Source organism: Sprattus sprattus, assembly GCF_963457725.1.
Source record: "Sprattus sprattus genome assembly, chromosome: 7".
Lineage (NCBI taxonomy): Eukaryota > Metazoa > Chordata > Actinopteri > Clupeiformes > Clupeidae > Sprattus > Sprattus sprattus.
This window is the reverse complement of record NC_137926.1, coordinates 13,106,740-13,133,701: the sequence shown is the minus strand read 5'-3', so window position 1 is coordinate 13,133,701 and position 26,962 is coordinate 13,106,740. Positions and strand designations below refer to the sequence as shown.

At 44.2% G+C, this 26,962-nt stretch overlaps 2 protein-coding genes across 2 annotated transcripts; one reads left to right on the top strand and one right to left on the bottom strand.

Annotated features, from left to right (window-relative positions):
* The first annotated feature begins 689 nt into the window (after nucleotides 1–689).
* Nucleotides 690–8,893, top strand: polg (polymerase (DNA directed), gamma). The gene is made up of 22 exons (XM_080842791.1): nucleotides 690–1,297; nucleotides 1,433–1,628; nucleotides 1,788–1,955; nucleotides 2,224–2,370; nucleotides 2,460–2,539; nucleotides 2,846–3,028; nucleotides 3,263–3,405; nucleotides 3,589–3,712; nucleotides 3,867–4,091; nucleotides 4,216–4,333; nucleotides 4,433–4,513; nucleotides 4,598–4,714; nucleotides 4,826–4,986; nucleotides 5,159–5,212; nucleotides 5,325–5,442; nucleotides 5,762–5,897; nucleotides 6,011–6,257; nucleotides 6,960–7,082; nucleotides 7,198–7,366; nucleotides 7,666–7,874; nucleotides 8,342–8,502; nucleotides 8,766–8,893. Exons 1-22 carry the CDS (start codon nucleotides 726–728, stop codon nucleotides 8,855–8,857), a joined length of 3,624 nt encoding a protein of 1,207 aa, XP_080698917.1. The 5' UTR covers nucleotides 690–725; the 3' UTR covers nucleotides 8,858–8,893.
* Nucleotides 8,894–8,909: 16 nt separating this feature from the next.
* fanci (FA complementation group I) lies at nucleotides 8,910–25,238 on the bottom strand (the record flags this gene model as incomplete). The annotated part of the gene is made up of 37 exons (XM_080842792.1): nucleotides 25,141–25,238; nucleotides 24,953–25,025; nucleotides 24,727–24,857; nucleotides 24,486–24,639; nucleotides 24,211–24,268; nucleotides 24,052–24,093; nucleotides 23,712–23,835; nucleotides 23,467–23,552; nucleotides 22,989–23,121; nucleotides 22,778–22,867; nucleotides 22,502–22,638; nucleotides 21,855–22,035; nucleotides 21,532–21,619; nucleotides 21,263–21,393; nucleotides 20,997–21,067; nucleotides 20,727–20,841; nucleotides 20,515–20,637; nucleotides 20,322–20,390; nucleotides 20,115–20,216; nucleotides 19,271–19,462; nucleotides 19,042–19,163; nucleotides 18,753–18,911; nucleotides 17,876–18,055; nucleotides 17,324–17,490; nucleotides 16,862–16,938; nucleotides 16,651–16,767; nucleotides 16,151–16,202; nucleotides 15,838–15,965; nucleotides 15,353–15,418; nucleotides 13,375–13,471; nucleotides 12,549–12,730; nucleotides 11,700–11,756; nucleotides 11,370–11,429; nucleotides 9,589–9,660; nucleotides 9,368–9,463; nucleotides 9,084–9,191; nucleotides 8,910–8,972 (listed from the first exon to the last, which is right to left on the bottom strand). Exons 1-37 carry the CDS (start codon nucleotides 25,231–25,233, stop codon nucleotides 8,910–8,912), a joined length of 3,996 nt encoding a protein of 1,331 aa, XP_080698918.1. The 5' UTR covers nucleotides 25,234–25,238.
* Between the last annotated feature and the right edge of the window lie 1,724 nt (nucleotides 25,239–26,962).

Below are 26,962 nucleotides of genomic sequence, written 5' to 3'. Positions count from 1 at the left end.
GGGATACAGTAGGCCTAAGATAAAGACGTTTATCTGCGTTTTTGTTCTAAGAATAAACAGTAAACTTTTTCTAAAACACAACTGGCCCATTTTGAAAGAAATTAACATAACTACAAGGTGGACAATAAAAGGGTATGTGCAATCGTGTCGCTGACCAAGAGACTATAATGCCTGTCACAAGATCTGGATGGATTGTGAAAAAATATCGACCACGGCAGGACTCGAACCTGCAATCTTCTGATTCGAAGTCAGACGCCTTATCCATTAGGCCACGCGGCCGGCCAATGGATGAACTAGAAATTAAACTCTATTTATTACTACAAAAATACACAAATGTCATTCTACTGAGAGATATGAAAATATTTAAAGATGCCGCTCGAGTATCTTTTTGTGTTTAAAGATTATTTGACCGAAAGACAATTTCATATTTTTATTTTACAACCTACCAACTTCCTGGTTCAACCAGCTTGAACATCCGCGCCGTAGAGTGTCGCTAGTGAGCTAGGCATACTCTGTAACAAGTGTTTATGGTTATTGACATTTCCAACGTGTTTCTGTAGTGAGCGGAAGCCTTCCCTGTCTCTCATTTGTCCGTGGTGATATTAGTGACAGCGGTTATTCGAGGGTAAATTATAGTTGGACACAACGCATATTTTTAGCGCATGAAGTTCTGAAATGCACGTGGAGGGCGGGCGCTGTTTTATATCAGATAAAACTGAAGCGAAATGTTGCGGTTATGGTTACTCCAGTATCGACCACGACGGTACCCTGCACTGGAGCTCAGGAGGTTGCGAAGTTCCTCGGCAGAGCCTTACCTGGAACAGGCGCCCAAATGTCCACAGAGAAGAATAAACCCACTCAACATCCAGATGATGTCTGCAAACCTGCACAAGCAGATATTCCGCGGATTGGAGCCAGTATACATGCAGGAAAACGTGGAGCGGAGTATCAAGCACCTACAGAAGCATCAGCTTTGGGGCAAAGAAGCCGCGCTTCTCCCCGACGTGGAGCTGAAGTTGCCAGAAATGTATGGCAGCGACATTGACGAACACTTCCGTATACTGGCTCAGACGCAGAGTTTGCCTTACCTGGAGGCGGCCAGTCTGCTTCAGCTTACACAGCTGCCCCCAATGCCCCAGACCTGGGCATGGGAGGTGGGATGGAGTCGCTATGGACCGGACGGGGAATGCAAAAGAGTGGATTTTCCTGAGGAGAAGGCCTTGGTTTTTGACGTGGAGGTGTGCATGGCAGAAGGGCACTGTCCTACGCTCGCCGTAGCTGTGTCCCCCTCTGCGTGGTAAAAAAAAAAAAAAAAACCAATCCATTGCAGTGGCACCTCTTTCTGTATACAGCTTAGGATTTGTTTTTGACTGAACTATATAGATCATTTGTATTATATTATGTCTGATGTGCTGGTCCCTTTGCTTTTCAGGTACTCCTGGTGCAGTAAAAGGCTGATTGAGGATAGGTACACTTGGTCTAAGCAGCTTTCACCAGCTGACCTTATTCCTTTGGAGACCACTGGCAACTCCATCCGGCCCCCAATGGGTACATGGCTGGAACGACTGGTAGTGGGACACAACGTTAGTTTTGACCGTGCTTACATCAAGGAACAGTACATGTTAAAGGCAAGTCTTACTTGTGAGAACCACACTGACTAATGCATGTATGCCTGCTAAGTGCTAACACATTTGCCATCGTACATGAGAAGTTCAGTGTGATTTACTTTTAACCATCCCTACCCTTGATTGAAGTGGATGAATTACGCAATATTTTCAACCACGTAGGGCTCCAAAGTTCGGTTCTTGGATACCATGAGTCTTCACATGGCGATATCTGGACTGACCGGGTTTCAGCGGTCCCTCTGGATGGCCAGCAAGTATGGAAAGCGCAAAGGCCTGCAGGAAGTCAAAGAACATATGAAGAAAATGAAGAGGCGGACTGAGGGGCCGAAGGTTTGTCCACATCCATTTGATCTGATCACATCCACTAACATTTTAGTCCGCTTCTTTCCCGTTAACCCAAAAATAATTAGATAAACTCCTGCCTCATCTGCTTCCTATCTGCAGTACTTAAACATAAATTGAACCTGAGTCATTTGCTGTTTCATACCTGCTTGCACCTTAAAGTACCCTAAAGTTAGTATATTGCGTGTATCAAAAAATGCTGCAATAGAGTGAAGACTGTGTGCCTCACTGGTCTGTGTATATGTCTTACCCTTAGATTGGCTCCTGGGATTGGGTTGATATCAGCAGTATCAATAACCTGGTTGATGTCCATGCACTGTATGTTGGTGGAGAGCCCTTAAAGAAAGAGGCCCGTGAGATATTTGTGAAGGGCAGCATGACAGACGTGCGAGACAACTTTCAGGTAGGTGTCCACTGTCCACATGCAGAATGAATCTCAGACATACAAAACAAAGCCCCTCAGCTAAGACTGTCGTGTCTTGTCCATGGCAGGAGCTCATGCAGTACTGTGCCCTGGATGTGCTGGCGACTCACGAGGTGTTCACTCAACAGCTGCCACTCTTCATGGAGAGGTCAGGACATTTAAACATTACCTGTGTTGTTATGGCATTTCTTGGATCGTTGGGGTGGGGATTGGGTCGAGTCAAATTGTTGTGGTCCCTATATTTTTTCAAAATTACATAAATTCCCATTGATTATATTTGATTCTGCTATCAGATCCCTCTCTCTCTGCCCTTACCAGGTGCCCTTACCCAATCAGATCCCTCTCTCTCTCTCTACCCTCAGGCGCCCTCACCCAATCAGTTCCCTCTCTCTCTCTCTCTCTGCTCTCAGGCGCCCTCACCCAATCAGATCACTCTCTCTCTCTCTGCCCTCAGGTGCCCTCACCCAGTCACGTTTGCAGGGATGCTGGAGATGGGTGTGAGCTACTTGCCTGTCAATCAGAACTGGCAGCGCTATATAGAGGACGCTCAGGACACGTATGACGAACTGAAGCAAGAGATGAAGAAGTCCCTGATAAGGTTGGCAGATGATGCCTGCCAGCTTTTGGAAGGCCAGAGGTGGGGGCCTTTTGGTTTATGTAGTTTGTTTCTCTTACGTAAACTCTACTTACTGCAGTTCTCACTGATATTTTACTGCCCCCTTGTGGTGTATAAGAAGTCCCTCTTTGATGACCAATGTTTTTCTTGTTAATCAATGGTATTCAATGTATATTAAAAAAATCAGTAAAAAATCAATGTACTTAATATTCCTTTTAAAACCCCATGGGGTTTGGTTTAATTTTATCCCGTCAGATACAAGGAAGACCCCTGGCTGTGGGACTTGGACTGGGAGGTTCAAGAGTTCAAAAAGAAGAAGGTGACGCAAAAAAAGAAGGCGGCAGATAAAGCAAAAGAGGACAAACCACCTGCCATTCCATCAGATGACTTAAATGTGGGTAAGTAAGAGATAAATAGAAAATAACAGAAAACGCATCAACTCTAGTTTAACAGCTTCAGCATTGTGCCTGTTTAGAGCACACCTTATGCTCAGTAGAGTGCAGTAGTAATGACACGTAATACATGTTTTAAGAAATTCATTGGGATTGAGATTGAAAATGATCTTGTCTCTGGCCTGGCAGATCCTGGCCCCTTGTCTGAAGAGGAGTTGAATGGTGTGGACCCCAGTAAAGAAGTGCTGGAAAGACTGAAGCAGACAGTCAGCTGCTTACCCAAGAGGAGACAGCACCTGCCTGGTCATCCTAGGTGCGTTCTGCTTGACCTCCTTTTCACACTAACGTATACAAAAATATCATCAATAATAAAGATTTTCCTTGATTTGAACTAAACAGTCTTCATTTCATTGGTTTAAAATGAGATAATTACCTTTTGTCAAATGTCATCTTCTCTTCACACTCAGCTGGTATCGTAAGCTGTGTGTGAAGCTGTCAGAGAGCGAGGACTGGTCACCGGGGGCTAGTCTGATCAGCCTGCAGATGAGGGTGACCCCCAAACTGATGGGGCTGACCTGGGATGGCTTCCCCCTGCACTACACGGAGCTGCACGGCTGGGGCTACCTGGTGCCTGGCCGCAAGGACAACCTGGACTCCGAGGAGGAGGAACTGGGCCCAGTGTGCCCACACAGGTGAGCCATGGGCAAATATTATGTTCAGCAGAAGCTCCTATGTATGGTCATGGCAGGGATTGTTTTGTTTTGGGGATTTTGAAGAGCTGTGGTTCTGACCTTGAAAATAAATGCTGACTCACAGGGCTATCGAAAGCATCTATAGAGAGTACTGTGAGCAGAAAGGCAAGGAGCAGCCACAATGTTTGGACACCCCCTTGCCTGATGACCTCATGCTGAGTAACAGTGCTGTGTGGCAGCAAGTAAGCATTTCTGGACATATACTTAACGTTTCAGGTAGAGACTGTTGTCTCCGTGTCAGCTGTGACGTGGTTTAAGCTACCTTGTGTGTGTCTGAGCAGGCGGAGGAGTTGGGTCGCCTGGACGATGTGGCTGAGGATGATTTTGTAGTCAAAAGCAAGTCAAGGGTCAAGAAAGTCAAGGTACTGCAACCGTTTGCTAAACTCTCTTTAAGTGTGATTTGTTTTGTGGCTTTTTTCATCTAGACACTTCATGTTGTGTTTTAGGAACTCAATGAACATGATGGTCCACCAGAGGAAAGCCAGTGCCCTTATCACCACGGGAACGGTCCATATAATGATGTCAATATCCCAGGGTGCTGGTTTTTCAAACTACCTCATAAGGTATATTTCTGTTAGGCTGAACTGGTGTGTACATAGACATTGTACATTTTACAAATGCAATAACGAGTACCCAGTAGCATGTCCTCAATAATAATGTTTCATCTGTAATAGGATGGGAATGAGAACAATGTGGGCAGTCCTTTCTCCAAGGATTTCTTGAGTAAGATGGAGGACGGGACCCTTCAGGCAGGCAGAGGGGGCACAAATGCCACTCGGGCTCTGGAAATTAATAAAATGATCTCATTCTGGAGAAATGCCCAGAACCGCATCAGGTACCTTCCCGTCAAACCTTGTTAGCTACCCTCTTTAATGTCCTGATTACTCAACTGAAGAGAATATTTAGGCACTAATCCATATTAATTTATGTCTTAAATGATGTAATTAACATGGGTCATCTTTCTTTTCTGTTTTAAATTGATGTCCTCTCTCACGTAACTCCTCTAGTTCCCAGAAGGTGGTTTGGCTGCGTAAGGGAGAGCTTCCTCGCACTGTGAGCAGGTCTGTCAGCAATATCCGTCACGATGTGGCAGTGCAGCAAGCTTGATATTACCTAAATAGTGGTGTGTTTTAATCACAGTCCATGAATAATCCATCTCCCCTCCCTCCACAGACATAATGACTATGATGATGAGGGACAGTATGGTGCCATCTTGCCACAGGTCATCACTGCAGGAACAGTGACTCGTAGGGCTGTGGAGGCAACATGGCTGACGGCTAGCAATGCTCGGGTAATGTCTGCCTACTCGTGTATTGTAAAATATACTTAGCACAGTATATAACCATTCATTTTCAAATGTTCAGTCCAAGCACTAAAATAATCTCTTAATATAAGAACAACCCCAGTCCTAATCCTACCTTGTACGTTACGTTTATGTAAGAACAGTTGCTCTTGATCTATTGCTATAGATGTTGATATGCTATTTCATACAGCAGTTACAATATATCAAGGACCATGTAATAGAAACTGTCGCCTTATCTCTCTGAACTCTGATGGCCATTTAGAGTTCCTTTATTGAGTGTGTGTGGTGTCTTATGTTTACCCATCAGCGTGACCGGGTGGGCAGTGAGCTGAAGGCCATGGTGCAGGTGCCTCCAGGGTATCACTTGGTGGGGGCTGACGTGGATTCCCAGGAACTTTGGATAGCTGCAGTTTTAGGAGAGGCCCACTTTGCTGCCATGCATGGTGAGATATAAGAAGTGGACAGTGTACCTCATCTCCACAAAGTCTAGTTAAGTTGTTTGCTTCCATGTGAGTGAAGTTAAATTATTATTTGTTGTGGTTGGTCATGTTTCCAGGCTGCACAGCATTCGGCTGGATGACCCTCCAAGGCAAGAAGAGTCAGGGCACAGACCTGCACAGCCGCACCGCAGATGCAGTTGGCATCAGCCGCGAGCACGCCAAGGTCTTCAACTATGGCCGCATCTATGGTGCCGGCCAGCCCTTTGCAGAGCGTCTGCTTATACAGTTCAACCACCGGCTCAGTCAGCCCGACGCCGCCAGCAAGGCCCGGCACATGTACTCGCTCACCAAAGGATTACGCAGGTAGGGCTCCATCCTCCATTCCTTATTCGTCCGGAGGCTTTGGAAATGGTCCAGCAAACTATAAGAAACTCATCTACAATGGCTATGAGTGACAAGTGGGGCCAATTTTATTAACTCAAGATAACAAGCCAAATGATTTTCTTGAAATTGAGAAACCATTCTACATTCTATCATATTCGACCCTTCCAGCCTTCCCTTGCTGACTTAGAACAGGTACCATGGTTTGTGGTGTGATCTCTGAGTCATGTGATGACATACATTTTCATTTTGTCACTTAGCAGACGCTTTTATCCAAAGCGACTAACAAAGGATAAAACAATCAAGCTACGAGACCTAGTTTAACAATAAATACTACTTTACGTAAGGTAATGTCAAAGGTAATAAGTAATGACTAAAGTAATGAGATACATTTCTCCATGAGATTTATTAACTCAAGATAACAAGCCAAATGATTTTCTTGAAATTGAGAAACAATTCTAATCTGATCCTTCCAGCCTTCCATTGGTGCCGAGTCATTTGATGAAATACATTTTCAATTACAATTTTTGTCACTTAGCAGACGCTTTTATCCAAAGCAACTAACAAAGGATAAAACAATCAAGCTACGAGACCTAGTGTAACAATAAATGCTACTTTACGTAAGGTAATGTCAAAGGTAATAAGTAATGAGATACATTTCTCCATGGGTGACCCTGTGCTCAGGTGCCAACTGAATGAGGATGGGGAGTGGCTGCTGAAGGAACTGGGCATGGAGGTGGAGAGGGCCGATGACGGAAGTGTCTCCATGCAGGATGTGCGCAGGATACAGCGGACAGCAGCTCAAGGGTGAGGGATCCGCGTCTAACAAGAGACTTGATAGAGAGACCAGACGGTCTTGACTGGTGATTAGCAGGCGGTTTGCTTATGAGAATGTTTACAGGAGTTTCTCTCTGTCCTGCAGTTCCCGCAGGCGCAGGTGGGATATAGCTGGGAAACGTGTTTGGGCAGGCGGCACGGAGTCAGAGATGTTCAACAAGCTGGAGAACATCGCCCTCTCCCCTGAGCCAGCCACCCCTGTGCTGGGGTGCAGGATCTCACGAGCCCTGGAACCTTCCGCAGTGGGGGACGAGGTGAGACCTATTACAATACCAACAGCTTCCTCATTCCGTTCATCTACCTAGAGTTCACTCTACAACAACTATCCTACCAACTGACTAATGAACAAAGAAAACATTGCTTTGAGTCTCTCACTAGCCTTAAGAATATTATACTTATGAGGGGTTTCAGTAATATAGGGTACTTTGCATGTATAATGTATTTCATGTATAATGTAAAACTAATGTATAATACCATGGCCTTATATAGGTCAATTGTATTACATGGTACCCAAGGCTTTTTAAAGTGTTATCAAAACTGATTGTGTGGTCAGTTCATCACCAGCCGAGTGAATTGGGTGGTGCAGAGCTCAGCGGTGGATTATCTGCACCTGATGTTGGTCGCCATGCGCTGGCTGCTAGAGGAGCATGACATTGATGGACGATTCTGCATCAGCATCCATGATGAGGTGCGCTACCTGGTGTGTAGCGAGGACCGCTATCGAGCAGCCCTAGCCCTGCAGATCACCAACCTGTTGACCAGGTCAGACCCTGGCGCACCTCCTCTCCTAACTTGTGCTTCCTCTCCCTCTCCTTATCTTTCCTCTAATGCGTTCTTCTCTAACTAGCACTGAACTCGCACTTACAGTAGTTATATTCCTGCACTTTTTATTCCTTATGTAAAGTAGTATTTTTTGTTACACTAGGTCTCTATTGCTCGTAGCTTGATAGTTTTCTCCTTTAAACGTTGCTTTGGATAAAAGCGTCTGCTAAATGACTAAATGTGAATACGCAATCACAAGCCTTATCCCAAAGTGTGGGAGGCCTGATAGGCATTGTTGGGCTATTTCTAGGTACCATGTAAAGTGTGTTTATCAGTAATGTTATCCAATATTTCCCTGAGGGTTTCTTAGAGTTCCATCAACCTAAACTTCAACTCTCTCAAATCAACCCACTTTGCATCAATGTGCTATAAGCACTGAAGCCTGCAATGTCTCTTTTTATCTGTAGATGCATGTTTGCCTACAAGATAGGCCTGCAGGACCTCCCTCAGTCTGTGGCCTTCTTCAGCGCTGTCGATGTGGACCAGGTTCTGCGGAAGGAGGTGACTATGGACTGTGTCACTCCGTCCAACCCCACGGGCCTGGAGCGCAGATACGGCTTTGCCCAAGGTGACCAGCATCAAATTAACAAAAGTGAAAATTCTCCCAGTTTATGCTGTACCCCAGTAGGTTTTCCTTAAGTGGTAATAACACAATGAGTTCTGCACACTTTTAAAAGTAGGGTGTTTTTAATTAATCAGTTAAAGTGAAAACACACTTTCTTCTTTTACAAACAATAAAATATTTTAAATGTTCTACACTGAAAAAAGTCACCATTTCATGAATGAAACGAACAGACAAAACATTAATAGTGTGATACAATCCCTCTGCAGGGGAAGCCTTGGATATCTACCAGATCATGGAGATCACCAAGGGCTCACTGGAGAAGGGCAGAAAGCAGGATGGAGCCAGGACTAGATCCTAACCTGACAAAGCTGCAGCAGGGTGGACTGGTAAAGAAGACGACACAAGCATCCTCACACCTTCCTCTTCTTCTTCTTGGGCTCCTGAGTCTGTTCGGGGGCCTGGGTGGCTGTGGTCTGAAGGAAGACGCACATTAGTGAGGCAGCCGTCATACAGCCTCTTCACATTTGTTTACTAGGAAGAGACCCTGGGAGGGAGTGTTCTTGGGGTCAGACCTGTGCACTTACCTGCTGACTGTCAGGGTCCTGCTGCTCCAGTAGTACGGCGTCCAGGGCTGCCGCGTTGATGCGGAAGTCTCTGGAAGTAGTCAGTTTCATGTACTGCATCAGATTAACCTGAAGGGGGAAAAAAACATACATCTGATGTGTCCATCTGATACCTACACACACTCTTACTAAGTAAGCACTGACAGTATATCCAGGTGACAGGTGTATGACCTTCTGTGTTTGTTTGCCACTACACTGTTAAATAATGAAGACGTATGACGCAAGCTGATTGTAAAAGTGCCTACCTTTGACTTCTTGGAGAGGAGAATGAGGAACTTCTCGTACTGCTCTATGCTGAAGATGAGGTTGGGGACGACTTTGGTCTGACGCAGGACCTTAGCCTGGAAAGGGAGGGAAAAGTACACAGCTTGAGAGAACGCAGAGACTATACGAAGAAGTAGATTCAGTGCCGGAGCAAGATAGGACAGCCATATTGAAAACAGAAGTGAAGATTCAGGGTCCTTACAGATGCTGCCACCATAGCATCCTCTTCCTTCTTTTTCTTTTTCTTCTCGGCTCCTCCACTTCCCTCACCACTCTGGAAGAGACAGTAGTCATGGAGATTTCATTCAATCTCAATCGGATACATTACAAAAGACAATTGTGTGTGTCTGTGTCTGAGAAAGATGCAGAATTTAAAGAAATATATATTTGAACTTTTCCATTTTGGAGTCAAGTCTATTGTGAAATGCACCACTTATGTTTCCTTTCTCACACATGCAGACCCACCCATTTATAAAACGTACTTACGCACAGAATTGATCTAAGACTGTGGGTGCGATCAAATCCACGTCTAAGTACAGATTTATAAAAACCGTCTTAGACGTAGAAAAGGACGTATCTCTACGTCTGGTTTCAGTTCGTGTAAGTACATTTCCTTGTGGCAATACTGGAGTACTGCAGGAATTTAGAACTCAAAGCGCCAACACGCAGTTTCATCAACGTCAGCACCACCGTCACCATTAGGGCTAATGTTTCGCTCAATAAAATCAATTAAACTATTAGAACAATTCACACATGAATGAGATTCACGTCTAATAGGTATTCCGTTTTAATTTCACAAGTGTGAAACATTTCGCTCAATCTATAGCCTATAGAAAGTCTAATAGTGGCTTAGTTTTCATTAGGAGATATGGCTGCATTGGCGTTGTTAGAGGATATTGCCAACTGCACAATAAGGAGAGAAAGGGTTTCTTCGTGATCGCGCAGACTTTTTGACACAAGATGTTGTTTGGCTGATAAGCAGGTACCGCTTGCCGAGAGCGTTGTGCCCAAATGGCCTCTCGTCTACAGAGGCCATACACGTTCATGTTTTGTCTGTTGGATTCCTGGCTACAGGAACGTTCCGAGGAGAAATTGGAGACCAGTCGAGCAATCCCCGTCATCATTAAGCAGAATTTAGCCCGATGTTCTTTGCAGTATTATCCCTCTATATGCCCGCATCCCCGTCATCATTAAGCAGAATTTAGCCCGATGTTCTTTGCAGTATTATCCCTCTATATGCCCGCATCTCCGTCATCATTAAGCAGAATTTTGCCCAATGTTCTTTGCAATATTATCCCTCTATATGCCCGCATCAATTAGAATTCCATACAGTGCCCAGGAACAGCAAATTGTGAAAGAGGATTTCCTGCGTAAAACAGGGTTGCCAATGTATTCTCATCCAGATTGTGCACACTCAAACAGCCTAGGAAGCCCACTTCAATACAGCACATGCCCGTGCGCGGTCGGTAGTGGAGCGCACCAAAGCCATGGTGCTGCTGCCGTAGATGTGGCTACTGGTGCTTCGGAGACGTGTCTACTACATTTCACATACTTTGCTTTTGCCATTACGCCACCAGACAGGCTTGCTTTCTAACGATGTTTTGGCCCGCATCTGCTGTTCCATCAGCTGAACGTCGATGTCAGCCTCACTTTAATTCTTCTGTTTACATGTTTCTTTCTTGCTTGCCACTGTCACAGAGAGTTTGTGCATTGAGGATGCGCTCTGTTTGTGCATTGATAATATGCTGATTAGATTAAATAGGGTGTTTTGAGGGCGGAGATTGCGCACAATTTCACGACCATTTGTGATTTATAACCGAAGGATTGGCGTACACGTGTTTTTTGTGTGTACGTCTGTTTACTGTGGATCTCACTTACGCTCATTTCAGGAAATGTCTTAGACAAAATGTAGGATGGTTTTTACGCAACGTTTTATAAATGAGGCCCAATGACTCGCAAAAAGATGCACTTAACGTTGCTAACCTGCACATAGGTGATGAAGTTGTAACACTGGGGAGTCAGATGAGACCCTGAAAGTTTGACCTGTAGGAAGAAAGCAACACATCAAGTTCAGCACATCATGGCTACCACTGTAGGAAATGTACTTCTCATTTCAGTTTCAGTGGGGTGGGGGGGAAGGCTGTTTTCCCCTAAAATTGTGAGAGGAAAGGGGGTTGCCAGAATAATGATTTAAACTTTTATGAATTAAATACAATGTTACGGTGAACTCGTGTGTTACATCCATTAGAACAAATTCATACTCAATGAAACAAACAAACAAAAAATGAAGATGGGCAAAGAGGTGTATAATACCAGTTTCTCTAGGCGTGATGGAAGCTGGCTCTGATTTGACGCACACAGCTGGATGTACTGCAAGGAAAGAGTGAGAGGAGACAGACCGGAATTGATCATAATGGACCTGATTCGATGAATAGTCCCAGTTGTGTAGACAGAATAAATGTTAACATTAATCAGTATTGAGGAGAGAGCTGTCAACATCTGTATTGAGTTTTCTGTAAATGACAGGATTAAGAGTGAGATGAGGATTATGGAGCTGGGTATTTTTGTTGAGATGCTCCCCATATATCTGAGCTGGACTAATTTGGTTTCGAAATGTACACCTTTTACATAATTCCACAAGTTTTATGAATATATTCAGGTCTATTATAATCTATTCTATCCACTGCATGATTTAGAAACATGCTTAAAGGTGGGTAAGGAGCTGAGACGGAGTGGTAAGGGGCTGTGAGTTTACTCCATTCAAATGTATGTACACATAGATAAGTCCCAAAAGGATGTCTCTGCATCGGCCTTGCAAGGTTCATGATGATTTTAAACAGTAGATACTGTGTTGAGCCATTTAAACCCATTAAAATGCCATGTAAAAACTTTGGTTTAGCAGTTCCCGGGAGAAGGACAATGTGGCACAGAGCAGTTTATTGTAGTTGCACTTGCAATGCGGCACAGCGCAGCCAAGAGTGGTAATGGAAAATTGTATTATTGTTCCATATACAGTATATATATATATATGTGTGTGTGTGTGTGTGTGTGTGTGTGTGTGTAAATAATATATTTTTTTTTGAAACAATGCATTTTTTGCTTGCAGCCTGAGGAGAGGGGAGGTGTCGGTCTAGAGCTCTATAAACAGGTGACGTGACTGACGTATTTGAGCAGGGAGGTGAGAAGGCCGTAGGTGCGGCTCAGGTCGCGCAGCAGCGTGTCAGTGCAGGCTCCGGGGGGCAGCGCCGACTGCAGCAGCTCATGCAGCGCCGTCAGCAGCGTGCCCAGCTGCAGCGTCACTGCCTTCAGCACGCGGTCCTGCTGCCCAGTCGCCTGCAAGAGATCTGACACACACACACACACACACACACACACACACACACAATGTTAAAGTCCTACATACACATATCGACACCCACATACACACAGAAGCTAGGAAATAAATTAGCATTTGCACCACCTGCTCATGAAAACTTAAACTCTCCTTTTAATCATCTTTCAACATCATTATTCAATATCTAGATAACAACACCATTCTAAAATCCCCACTCATTAATAATATTCCTGTTCATATCAGAGACATACATCTAGCTACCTTACTAGGCAAGAGATTGATCAGTTAAAGCAGCAATAAGAAGTTCTGTTCCAAAACTAGCATGCTTACTACCTAAAAGTTATGCAAAAACCTTGCAAACACCACCAACAGCCCAGTTGACTGATATAAGCTTACCAACAAACTAACTGGTGTCTTTTGGCAATATAGCTGGCAATGTCATGCTGTGAATTTTTTTTTTCATTTTTCAGCAGGGTGTACCAGCCCGGAACACAGAACTACATAGGGCATATGCTGGATGGCTAGTGGGAAAGACTAAGGTGTTTATCTGTCCTTCACATGACCATATACCTCAAAAAATTATTCAGAATAATGGTGAATTAATAATGCTACCTGAGATCAAATCTAAGCAACTCTTGTGGTCATCAGACTCACCTGCATTGCCCTTGTCCAAGGCTGCCTGTGTTTTCTTCTGGGTGATCAGCCAGTCCACCTCATCCAGCAACCGGCCCACCTGCACCAACACCAGCAGCTGCAAAATAATGATAATAAAATGGTCTGAAACACTGAAGCATTAAGAATATGAGTGAGAGAGAGAGAAGCGTCAGATTCGTGACATATACCATACATCTGACGCTATACATACAGAAGTAATTGTTGATGCCATTTACCCACTTAATACACATATTAAAGCGCACATACAGTGGTGGCCAAAATTATTAGAACACCAGACATATCTAAGAGTTTTCAGTTGTTTTTGTTGAATTGGCCATTAAAATACCCTAAAAACTAATGAAATATCTACAAAGTCATCATTATGCTCTATAAACCATAGAATAGAGCCATCATAATGAGATTTAGGTCATTTTCCGTACAAAAACAAGCTAGGCCTATTTCACTGTCAATTCACACAATCATGTTCCTGCACAGAAGAAGCCAAATTACTTGCGTAATCATTGTCAGGTGTTATTGTGGTTAAATGGATGGTGATGCAAGAGTCTTAGGACACAGCTCGGCGATTTTTTTGAATGTACAAGGCCTATCCTGCTCATTAAGTGATTGGTAACATCAGGGTTTTGTCACTGAGGCCACACCACCAAATGGTATAGATCCAAAGCCTCTATAAGCAGTCTTGAAGCACATGATGCTCTTTGAACATGGCTAAGGTGAAGAAGGAGCTAACAAATGAGCAACGGGTTCGAATAAAGGCTTTTTTTTATGCTGGCTGGAGTTACTGCCGCATAGCCAAGGACTTGAGATGCAGTCCAAGCACTGTAAAGTACACTTTAGACCACCATGGCACCAGAACCGAAAGGGGAGAGGTTTCAAAAAGAAACTCTCAGACACACAAGTGAAGCATCTCAAAATTCTCAGTCTTCAGGACCGAAGAAAGACTTTACAAGAACTGTGTGACGAGATTAACATCACAATGACTAATGGTGCAACAGTGTCTTCAAGAACTGTCCTTCGGAAACTGGGAGAAGAAGGACTTTTTGGCAGAATAGCAGCAAAGAAACATTACTGAAAGAGAACAATTGAGTGTAACGCCTGAAATTTGCAAAAGAACACAAGAAATGGACAAAGAAAGATTGGTTTAAGTGTTGTGTACTGATGAGTCCAGGTTTTAATAGTTTGGCAACAAGCAAAGCGTGTATGTTCCACGAAGTGAGGGGGAGAGATATAAAAATTAGTGTCTCTTGCCAACAGTTAAACAAGGAGGGGGTAGTATTATAGTGTGGGGTGCAATTTAAGCCTCAGGAACAGGTGACTTTGGCTAAATTGATGGCATCATGGATACAAAAGTATACCACAACATTCTGGTGAGGCACGGAGTTCCTTCTTGGAGACATCTTATTGAGCCTGGATTCATTTTCCAAGAGGACAATGACCCTAAACATTATTTTAACTATTGCCGGATCTACTGGCGACAAGGAATCTGCTGGAACATTGATAATGATGGACCGGCCCTATCAAAGTCCGGACTTCAAACCCATCAAGCAAATTCGGGGCAAGTTGGAAAATAAACTCGACAGATCTATTGTAAATTCCAAGGAAAGCCTTTGGCTTGAGTTGCAGAAGGCATGGGATAACATTTGTGTTGAAGTTCTCAAGAAATATATTGACTCTATGCCAGAGAGATGTGCTGCTGTAATTGCTGCAAAAGGTGGACGTACCACTTATTAAAGTTAAAAGTGGTTAAAAACAGTAGGACTCACTTCATCTGATATTTTTTTGTGCTCAGAACAGCCATATGCATGTTTCATGAACATTATGAAATTAAATCATGTTTTGGAGGCAAAAAAAAGCTAATTATTCTCAGATCTGTCAGGTGTTCTAACAATTTTGGCCACCACTGTATATGTACAAGAACAAAGCCTAAGGCAATTGTGATAAGGTATGCATGTGTGCTTACTGTGGTTGGGGCTGCGGTCTTCATGCAGACAATATTAAAATGGGACTGCTTCTCCAGCTCTACGTCCTGGAAGACGAAAGACCACAATCAATCAATCCCACTACAAAATCAATACGCACGCCACAAAATCATCAAGCACTCGATGTTACATATGGGAGTCTTAATATATGGGCTCATCATGGCAAATACTCCACTTTCACACTTGACTTCAAGTCTTTGTTGACAAATTATGACATTTTAACAGTAACTCCCAGTAACTGGGCCAAACAATACAAGAGAAAACTATGACATCACAAGCACTAAGAATGCATGGGCGTGTGAGGGGTGGGTGTGTGTGTGTGTGTGTGTGTGTGTGTGTGTGTGTGTGGGACAGCACACATCAATATCCAGATAAGTGTCTAGGAAACGGTGTTACAGAGCAGCTAGGATGTGTGTATAGTGTATAACATGCATGCGGTGAGTGGGAGAGAAAGCGGTCCCCCCACCTGGTCAATATCTCCCAGCTGACTGTGAATGTCCTGGCAGAGTTCCCAGAGCTCAGCCACAGGGCTCCTCTGAAGGGCCAGCAGAGAGAAGAGCAGCGACAGAAGCCCCTTCGTCAGAGCCACGTCCTCTGGGGACAGAGGAAGAGAGAGCAGAGTTTTAGTCCACACCACTAACTCCAACACTTCTACAGAATTATATGTAATTATATGTAATGAGGTATTGAATGTACAATACCACACTGAACAAGGCAGTATATTTAAAAAGAATCTCCGATGACAATATACCTTCCCTCTCATCTGGTCAAGAACTTACCAAAACTGGTCTCCTTGCAGATTTTAAGTGTCCAGGTAATCATCTGCTCCAACTGCGAATAAAAAAAATCATGATGAGGCAAGTTACATGAAGTACCTATTTTCGGCATTACTGAGGTCATCTGGAGCAGTACACTTTCACAGCTACTAAAAAACACCTTCAGGGATCACTGTATTCACTGGTAGAGGTGAGAAGTTCAGAACACACGTAGGCTTAATGTTAATTAAGTGTTAAAGTAAGGGCCACCCTTGTTTTAAGAAGGACAGGGTTGAATGACAGAGGACAGGGTTAAATGACAGAGGACAGGGTTAAATGACAGAGGACAGGGTTAAATGACAGAGTACAGGGTTGAATGACAGAGGACAGGGTTGAATGACAGAGGACAGGGTTAAATGACAGAGGACAGAGTTGAATGACAGATTTCCAAAGGCTTTCCATTAGTGAGACGTGTCAGTGATCGACGGTTATCCTTAATTGAAGTGGGAGAGCTGTCCCGGTACCTGTGGGGAGCCAGACTCTAACCGGCATGACAGCACAGCCAGAACCCCAACTAACAGCTGGGCCTCCCGACTACTGAAGTCCTCTTCACTCCCACTCAGCTGGGTCATCAAGGAGCGCTGTTGAAGGTCAGACAAAACACAATTCACACACTGGACACTCACCGAGCATGCCTCAGCTTCAAGAGAAGAAAGCTGCCGTGTATGGCCACACCTGAAACTGGCGCAGGTAGAAAGAAAGCTTCTCTACTAGGCCGTCGCCTGCCTCGCCTCCCTCTTCCTCCATGACATCTGATGTGGAGAAAAGAAATGTACTACGTTACCACCACACGACTTCTATCCGCTGGATTGCAGAAGGTTAAGAAGAATTGGGATGGCTTGTGCCAGTGGTGATGTAGTTCAATCAGATTTAGTCAGACCAACAGTCTGCCCTGTTCGAGAGTGTCTAAGTGCATTGTGTTCTCTTGGTATGAAATGCGCTTTATAAATAACGTTTCAATTATAAAGTTTAAATATAAATAAAGTTTGATTGGCTTTGACTAGAGGGTGGGAGGACTAAGAGGATTAATGGAGGGGTTGGGTAAAGGTCATTTGAGGTGTAAATCAATCTAAGATTATGATGGTGAGAGTGTCCACAGGGACACAAAGGTGTGAAAAGGCTGGAGGCATCTCTCACCGATGGCACCCAGTAGCTGTGCCAGCCTGGTGGGATGGCGCTGCTGCACGGTAGTGAAGACCCTAAGGAGCCCCTCCAGGCACAGCACGGACACACTGCGGCTGCCCGTCTTCTTCCCAGCATCCTCTGCAGCCGGCGGGACATTGGTGTACCTCCACATCAGCACACTAACCAGGGCAAAGGGGAAACAACCGTCAGCTTAACCGTCCCCCCCCCCATTATATTCTCTGATAGTGTATCCAGTCTGTCCTTGTGGTTTTGGTCTGTCAGTGTACCTCTGTTATCTTCAATCTAGCATTGTTCCAATGGTCTTGGTCATTAATTTTTGTTGTTCCTAGCTAAACTCAGGTGGTGGTATGGTGTTTCAATCTGTAATCAAAATCCTAAAACTCTGGTGGTTTATACTGAAGGGACAAAAAAAAAAAAAAAAACATTGCCAGTGGTACAGAGGCAATCTATTACAAATTTGACTATAGATTTCTTTGTCTTGTATATCTATGCTGTATGTGTGTGTGTGTGTGGTGTGTGTATGTTTGCAGATGTGAGTGAGACCTGGTGATGTCACAGAGGTGGTTGAATGCTTTGTCAGCATGATGTCCGTCTGGTCCATCTGTGTGTCCCGTCTCCTCCAGCTGCTGAATCTTGTGCACGGTCACTCCAACGGCGTAGCGCATGAAGTCTGTGCTACCCCGCAGCACCGCAAGACTCTCCTCTCGGCTTTGAGTGCTGTCTCTGTATCACACACACACACACACACACACACACACACACACTTTCACTTGCCAGTATAAAAATATACATATACAATATATAACACTACAACCTTAGTCTGGGAAGTCCCGCCCCTCTTCTCCGGCCAATTTGATTTAGCCTCTGAAGGGGGTCTGGCAAACTTAGGATAGCAGTTCACTTCAAGATTTCCAGAATCCTTTGAGCCAATCACAAACTGGCTTTTGGCTACCTGGCGCGCCATTGGCGGATTTAAAATAACCACGTCTACCGTAACAAAAGCGAAACTTAAGCGAAAAGCACAGTAAACTATATACTGCTCTCGCGGCTGTCTTGGATGATTTCAAAGGCAAGTTTTCTTTGAAAATAGAACAGAAACCTGCTCTGGAACAATTCATACAGAAAAAATATGTGTTTGCTTTATTACCGATCGTTGTATCGTTGTATAGTATCGTTGGTCTGATTGGTTAAAGGCGTGTCCAATTACGTGAGTGAAGTGGACCTCCATTGAGGAGTTGGCCAGACTAACTGAGCAAATGAAATGCAGTGAAGGGGCGGGGAATTCCCAGACAACTACAACCTAACAGTAAACATACAATCCCCTCAATTGTATGTATGTATAATTACAGATTCGGCTTTGCAAGTATAGTGCTTCCACACAGAGACACGCAGTATAATACATAGCAATGGAGGCACATACCTAAAAAGTGCATACAGCAGCGAAGAGATGAAGCCCAGAGATAGCAGACTGCGTGGGGCTTTGCTGGAAGCCCTGCTCTTCCCTGCCTTCTCCTTTACAATCTCACACAGCTTCTGGTGCCTGCTGAAGAGCTGAAGAAGCTCCTCAAATCGGTTCTTACTGCCCAGGAAATAACACACACACACACACACACACACACACACACACACACAATAAATAAATCATCATCATCATCATCATCTTGGGTTGAAAGGCTCATCTTGACTAAATTAGAAGAGGAAGGGGTTACTTGTAGTTGGCGGATGTGAAGTTATACTCTATGAGAACCTCGTAGAGGCCCATCAGCAGGGCAGCGAAGATGCTGTTCCTGACGCCCACACTGGAGGCCATGGAGAACTCAGCCAATTTGTCCTGCAAACATTTCACAAGTTCCGTTCCGTTATGGTGAGCAAATGTCAACACTCAATTTTACTACTGACCAACTGACCACCTCCTGTCTCTCCGCAGTTGCTACACACCAGCTCAAAGTCTTCCAACTCGCTCTTCACCATGCGTCGAGTCACGCTCTCAAGCATAGTCTGCAGCTCTGTCTGGAAACCTCCTTCGTCTTCGTCGTCATCATCATCATCCTCATCCCCTGCATTGGGTCGTCTTGCGTGCTGCCCTTGGTACCAGAGCAGGCAGTGCACCGTGCAGGACAGCAGGTGGGACTGGGCCGAGACAAAGACACAAACTCAGCTGCCTCAGAGTGCAAGTCAGCTGCCTTAAGGGCCAGATGCATGCCAGCGAAGCCAAATTCTATATCCCATTTATTTCTGTTGGACGCAGGCGATTGTGACGTAGACAAGCGAATTGGGCAAATCGGCCGGAAAAAAAGTTGGGGAAAGTTGAATCCTATGCAAATGAGGAGCAAATTTCACCGGGGGTGGCCAATCAGATTATTAGGTGTTGTGTCTGACGGTTGGAAAATTGCAGGACTATGGCACGTTTTGTGGTTTAGTTTGCTAAAAAGAAAAGCTTGGAGGGCCTTGTAAGGGGTTGTTGTTATTCCTGGTATGTTAGATATTTAATCCTGAGCTCACTTTGTGTTTCGCTTCGATGGCATGTATCCGTACCTTTACAGTTCAAACTGGGGGGGATAAAGTGGCCTAGTGAACTGCATACATATCTCCCTCTGCTGATGCAGACAGTGCAACACAGGAGGGAACTATGTTATATAGGGAAAAAGACTTCATGTCATAGATTTATGATATAATTTATAATATAATAACTATATTAATCCACGTAGGGAAATTCAGGTGTAACAGCAGCAAAGTTATAGGGATAAAATACATAAATAGGAATAAGATATATAAAGATTACCAGGGGTTCTTGGAGGAACACATGGTCTCCTTGTGCACTGATGCAGGGTTCCAGTTTCAGTGGCGGAAGCAAGTCCTGCTCTGGCTCATAGTAGCGTCTCAGCTGAAATACAAAGTCATGGAGATCAAAAGACCCGTGGATGACGAGGACAGGACAGCAATTACTGTGAGTTCTTCTCTCCAATTTACAACGGAGGAGCGGACACACCTGGGACAGAAGAGTCTGCATGATGGAGCTGTCCAGCTTGGAGTTGCGTCGCAGGACGTCATGAAAATCCTGAACAAGGAGACAGGCACAGACACTATGAAGCAGAGCTCCAGGGAAGGAAGTGTAGAGTTCAAAGAGGGGGGGGGGGGGGGGGGTGGGGTGGGATTTGGACTATATGAAAAAAGGTCATGACCTCATACAGCATGATGCGCACATCAGCCTGCTGACTGAGGCAACGCCGCAGACTGCTGAGGATCTCCAGGCAGAAGGCTTCATTGGCCGCTGCATTGTAGCGAGAGTGGACATCTGCCTGGATCTAAGAGGCACAGGAAAGTACAGTGAATAAAATGGGAGTCAAAGGAGCAAAGGCATGCAGAAGCGCCAAGCAAAGCCACCATTTCTCACCTGGCTGGACGTGATGGCCTGGCTGGCCTGGCTGGAGGAAACGCTGCCAAGAACCCGGAAGTTCTTCAGCAGTAGGAGAAAACCCAACACGGCAGATTTCCTCCCATCCAGCTGACTGTAATGGGAGGAACATTTCGAGAAAGCAGGGAAGACAGATCATGAGAAGGACACACAGTTTCCAACTAATGAGTTAACTGCTGAGAGATAAAGCTGATATGAAGGTAAAGGATAACGACAAAACTACAGATGTACAGAAAAACAGGGCAGCACCTAGAGAACATGGCCTTCCTGAGCACAATGATCAGCGAGTCCTTCAACGCCATGCTCACTTTCAGAAGTGGCTGGGGGAAGGAAGAGAGGAACCACATTAACAAAGAACTGTCAGCATTGATGGCAACCAGGTCATGAAGTTAATTTTATCTTGATCAAATCTAACCTTCTCCAAAAGGCAGGAAGTAAATGCGAGGATGTATGGGGAATCAGAATGCGTGGACAAATTGGTCTAGTAATATCGCTTGGCCGGTCTGAGCTCTCACCTGCACAGCCTTCAGGAGCCCCTCCACTGTGCTGAGAGGAAGGTAGGACAGCTGGTCAAAGGTCTCCATCACCTTGGGGGAGGACTCCAGGAGGATCATGGGTGCAGAGGTGACCATGCTGGAGAGAAGATCTGGGAGGTTGAGAGATAAGGGGATCAGAGGTGCAGTGCAAGAAAATAATCTTAATTAAATAATCTGCCCACTTAAGAGCCACACAGTGTACAGCTGCAGAACCCATTTGAGAGAAGCATGGGAACCAGATCCCTTACCGATGAAATGAGTGACTGGAGAAGCTGTTTTCGTGACCAGCCGATTCAGAACCTGCTCAAGAATTTCCCCTCTGATTTGCTCATGCATCTGAAAACGCACAGTTTGGTCCAAAACACATGAACTTATACACAAGACATGTTTAGTTCTGCATCAATGAAGAAATGAATTTGACACATACAAATACAATAGCTAACTCTTTTGTATTATTGAACATAACATAATCCGTAGACTCTAAGGCGTAACCTATTCTATCAATGCTGAATGAGTTGTTCAGTGTAGGAAGTGTGATTCTCCACAAGGAACACTGGAGGGTGAGCATTACCTTGAAACCTTCCAGGAGGATTTGGCCACCAAGCTGACATGCCAGTTGAGTTGGGCTCCTTGCTGAGGAGCTAGGAGCCTCTGCCGTCTTTCCAAAGGGCCCAGGCTTCGGCCCAAAGGAGTCCATGAGTATGAAGCCTAACTGCACCAGTCCTTGAGTGACATGGTCCCAACCAAACACACTGAAAACATGAAGAGATCTGACTTAACCTACTGTCCTAAACAGACATTTTGAAACCTGCCTATATCGCTATACAAATTACTAAAGCTAAAATAATCTGGAAATGAAACAATAATTACATTTCATGTCAAGTTATTACACTGAGACAGAAGTTGTAGAAAGAGGGTTTGAGGATTAATTGTGATAACATGTCATGAATCATGAAACATTGAAAAATGACAATTAACATTTCAAGGACCAGTGTGTAGGATTCAGTGACATCTGATCAGATTGCAACCAACTGAATAAATACCCCATGGCCCCTCACTTTCCAAGTATTAGGAGAGTGAGTGTGTGAGCTAGTGGTGTGAGAGTGCGAGTGGCTTGAGAGTGTGCGCGAGTGAGAAAATTATGAATACCCTAAATCCTACATCCTTTAAATTATCTAAAATTATGAGCTTCATCATGATATGCATTCAAAATATCACCTGTTTTTTACAGTCTCCAGAATCATACTGGAGACGCTACAGGGTGGAGCCACCAGATCCTGCAAGAACTTTGAGCCCTGCTGCACCTGCTCGTCCTTGAAGCACTTTATGATGGAACCTTTCAAGAAGTCAAACACCTGACCAGGAGAGACAACAGAGCTTATCAGACGAAGAAATTACTTCTATAAGCCACCGTAGACTGTTTATGCAAGACCGTAATTGGCAGGAATTCACTTCACAGAACACAGGAAAACATTTTAAGATGAGAATCAGTACCTGCTCCTCCAGACGCTGGATCCGAGACAAAGACAGAAGCTGGGCAATGCTGAAGGAGCAGAGCACACGCGACGGCTCACCCAGAGATGCCTGCAGAAATTAGACATTTAACCACCGGCTCATTGACACCTCAGAGCACGTATCAAAAGAATGAGGGCTTCCGGGATAAAGGCTCAGTAGTAATGACCGAAACTTTAACAATGAACCCAACCTTCATGGTTTTGAGGAATTCCTTGCCAAGCTCATGATCAAGACGAACAGCAAACACGATATGCAAGATGGCCGTTCCCTCCACGTGCCGCAGCTGGTCCTGAGGGATGGATTGAACCTCGACATCCAGGTTCCTGTAACATCGGAGTTACACAAGTGTGAGCTTAGACATTTGCCTGCTCTGCCAGTGATTTCGAAGGCCAGAACATCAAAACCTTGGGTTCAGACCCTGGGCTCTGAATTTTACAGATATCCAACAGTATGACGTATACAACAATAACATTGCGCTGTTCATGAACAGCCGAAACATACCATAGAGATTCAATTTAACGAGCTACATTTAATTGAAAAGGTATGCGACTTAAAGGAAAGCACTTGTCCTCACAGCTCACAAAACAACACTATTATCACCATCCTGTACGGTCACAGTATTCAAATGAGGGCAGCTTTCATGAGGGTCACACAGACACAATACTCACTCCCCCTCCATCTGCTCCGATTTCTGCTGTTCATCCTGCTGCTTGAAATATCGTATAATTCCCTCAAGCATCTGTTTCTTACAACCCTGAAAAAAGGACAGAAAGAGACCTTTTGTTTTATCATTGCAAGAAAAAAAAGTCAGAGAGAGGGGGGGGGGGGGGGGGGTAGAGAGAGAGAGAGAGAAAGAAAGAGAGATATATAATTATTTTGACTATATTAAATAGCTAACACACAATTTGCCAACCTTGGATGACAGTAGCAGGAGCTGATAGATCAGTGGGGGGATTTCCTGAAGCTCCAGCTTCTCAAACATCCTCAGCACCTTCTCTATAACAAACTGCAGCTCTTCTGGTGACAAGGGCACATCCCTGACAATAGGACAGGTCACCATTTGTTTTTGGAGTTATAGGTGTAGTTTGCAAGGGCAGACCTAGGATTCTCCAGTGGGTCAGCCATTTTAATACAAAAATTATGTTTATGACACACCATGTTACTTTGAACAGTCAGTTTTTGCCTCCTCTATGCATCACGTTGATTCAAACACCATTGGAGAAAGAAATCATACAATACCGGACTGCCCTCACCTGAACATGGTCGTCAGGTGAATAACATACTGGGGATCCCACCTTTTCAAATTTCAAAGATGCGTAGATGCATAAAGTATATTCTATTGACCAATATTTTATATTAGTTTCTGTACATACAGTGTATCAACACAGTGTTTTAAATGGGGAAGTGCTCACCTGCTAGAGCAGAGAGTGTTGATGAGCTGCTTCTTGTACTCCTCTCCACTCAGTTCTCCTACAGGCGCACAGAAGAGCAAAAAGGGCCAACAATCACATTTAATCATTTGACCAAATGATTGCCAAATTGCAACACCGTGGCAACCTCAGGCATTTCTATTGGTGATGTCTAAGAAGTGAATCAATAACCTTGTGATCCTTCTGTGCATAAGCCAGTTGGCTGAGCTACAGGATTGGGTATGTCAGACAGCTTAATATGAATGATGCATTCTTACCTTTACCATAGGCAAGGGCCTTGGTGCCTGCGAGTGCAGTTAAGATGGTTGGGAAGAGCTCCAAGGATTTTCCATTTCCCATCTTCCCTGCCTTAATGGCATCTACATACAGAGATGCCAGCTGTGCCAGGGAGGGCCCAGGGAGGATGTGTGTCTAGGAAATCCATAAAACAGAGGCCATGTCTGTTAACTTTAACACATGTGAACAAGGTGAAACAGCAATAGTCCTTCAAACACTCACCTCCAACATTAGCAAGCCCATTATATCTGAAGCCACCTCTGTCTGTAGGTCCCCTGAGTCGCACAGAGAGATACAGTGCTGGTACAGCAGAGCCCGCCGAGACACCCCATCAGGAAGGCTGGGTGGTGAGCCTAAATAAAACAGTGTCGGGTATGTCATAGATTAATTTCCCACAGCAGCTGTATGTTACACAACATAGCTAGGGCACCAGCTGATGTATAATTACCTTTAAAAAAGGCTTTGATTAGACCTCCAATATCTTTGCCTTTAAGTGCAGTGTTTGTTAACACTGTGGTGAGCTGAAAAACATGCCACAGTTGGGGGAATTAAGCAAAATTAACCTGCTGACCAGATGAATGCACACACGTAAAGTAAGCAACTTGTGATAAGTGTAATCAGTGTATGCGCACTAACCTCCTCAGGAGTCACAGAGCTCAGGTATTCCTGCAGTTCGTGCGTACTGTCCTTCTCAGACAGACTGATGATATTCTCAGTGTCAACTCTCATCCTGAATTTCTATGGTTTTAAATGTTAGCTTATCACTGCGATGATTTTGTGGTTCATCTGTGCGTTCTCACGTCCCTTAGCCAGCTAACTAGTAAACATACCATACCTCGACAACTGAGAAGTAGGCTAATGTTAAATGAACAGGCAACACTGAGTGAAGTTGTTAGATATAAAGACTAGCCTTATTCTCTAATTCTATGACCTGCGAAATGACACATTTCGGTAACATATAATGTTAGCTAAAACGTAATGTAGGTGGTCAAGAATGTTAAATAACGTTAGCTAACCTGCCTATAAGTAACGCAAGTCGAGCTATTGCCTTAGTTAGTTAAGTCAGGACAAACTAGCTAAACGGTGTACCATATTAGTCACAGATTTATCGACATGAAATGTGGAAATAATTTAAGAATTTTTCATTGATAAAAATGTTACATAAATAAAGCGAATTTACCTAGTGGTAATGTCTTCCTACTGACTCTAATTCCCGCCAGCGTTTCAAAGTAAACACGCCCTTCCTTTTCCGGGGTGTGCGTCGTTGGCTGAATGTTGTCGCTGCCGAATGTGAGTCACTGCCGAATGTGAGTCGCGCATGCTCAAACAGCATAATGTGGGTATATTTACTGGTTTATTTAATTGTGTTGTAAACGGTGAACAGCTCAGGCTCAACGCCAACATATGGGGCTGCTTTTAACGCACAATACTGGTACATTTAATGTTATATTTAATTGTGTTGTAAACGGTTAACAGCATAAGGCTCAACGTCAACATATGGGGCTATGTTGTATTACTGTTACTAGTAATGAATGCACTGCTTAACTAATAATTCAACACACATGAAGCTTGACATCATAAACCTTGGTGTTAAAACCAGCCCCATATGTTGACATTATGCCTTTGAGCATGCGCGACTCACATTCGGCAGCGACAAATGTCACAGATTTAAAATATTTAAAACGCGTTAGCAACACACCTATGGATTAAAATGGTACCGATCAGTATAAATAATTTTATAATAATTAATCTGCGTTATGTTAAGTGCGAGAGTAACATATTTTACTCCGAAATGAAGCATTACACATAATGATGATACAAAATATAACAGCCTTCGATGGCACTGGGCAAACAGGGCTAGTGGCGCAATGGACAACGCGTCTGACTACGGATCAGAAGATTTTAGGTTCGTCTCCTGGCTAGCTCGTAATCTTTGGAGTTCATATGAACCTATACCTGACTGAGATGAGAAGGAGAGAAGAACATCCGACGAGTTTCACAGCCAAAGATTCACTGGACTTCAGTAACAGTCTGGTTTGGCTCAGCCACCCAACTGAACAAGAACAGACTCCAACGGACAGTCAGATCTGCTGAAAAGATCATCATACCAACCTGCCCACCATCCTCCACAAAAACCTCCAGACACAAAAACTCTCTTCCCCCTCGCCGTCTTACTATTGAACAACTCAAAGTAACATACATATTTATCCATGTAGCATATATATTTATCCCTGCACTTCTTGCACTCACCACTTTCTTCTTTGCACTATTGTAAAAATTCACAGCTCCTGTGCATACTTTGTCAAACTTCATAGACCATTGCACTGTTTGTTTTTGTTCATAGACCATTGCACTGTTTGTTTTTGTATTGTATTGTGTTTGTTTTGTATTGTGATGTAATGTATATTATGTGTAATATATGTGTAAGCACATTGAGAGTCAGTTCACCAGGTCAAAA

What these genes read in the sequence shown, in the direction of transcription:
- polg (XM_080842791.1), top strand. Translation starts at nt 726, where the DNA reads ATGTTGCGGTTATGGTTACTCCAGTATCGACCACGACGGTACCCTGCA. An exon ending in AGGAACAGTACATGTTAAAG is followed by an intron (nt 1,629 to 1,787) that starts GCAAGTCTTACT and finishes TCAACCACGTAG; the next exon opens with GGCTCCAAAGTTCGGTTCTT. An exon ending in CAGCGGACAGCAGCTCAAGG is followed by an intron (nt 7,083 to 7,197) that starts GTGAGGGATCCG and finishes TCTGTCCTGCAG; the next exon opens with TTCCCGCAGGCGCAGGTGGG.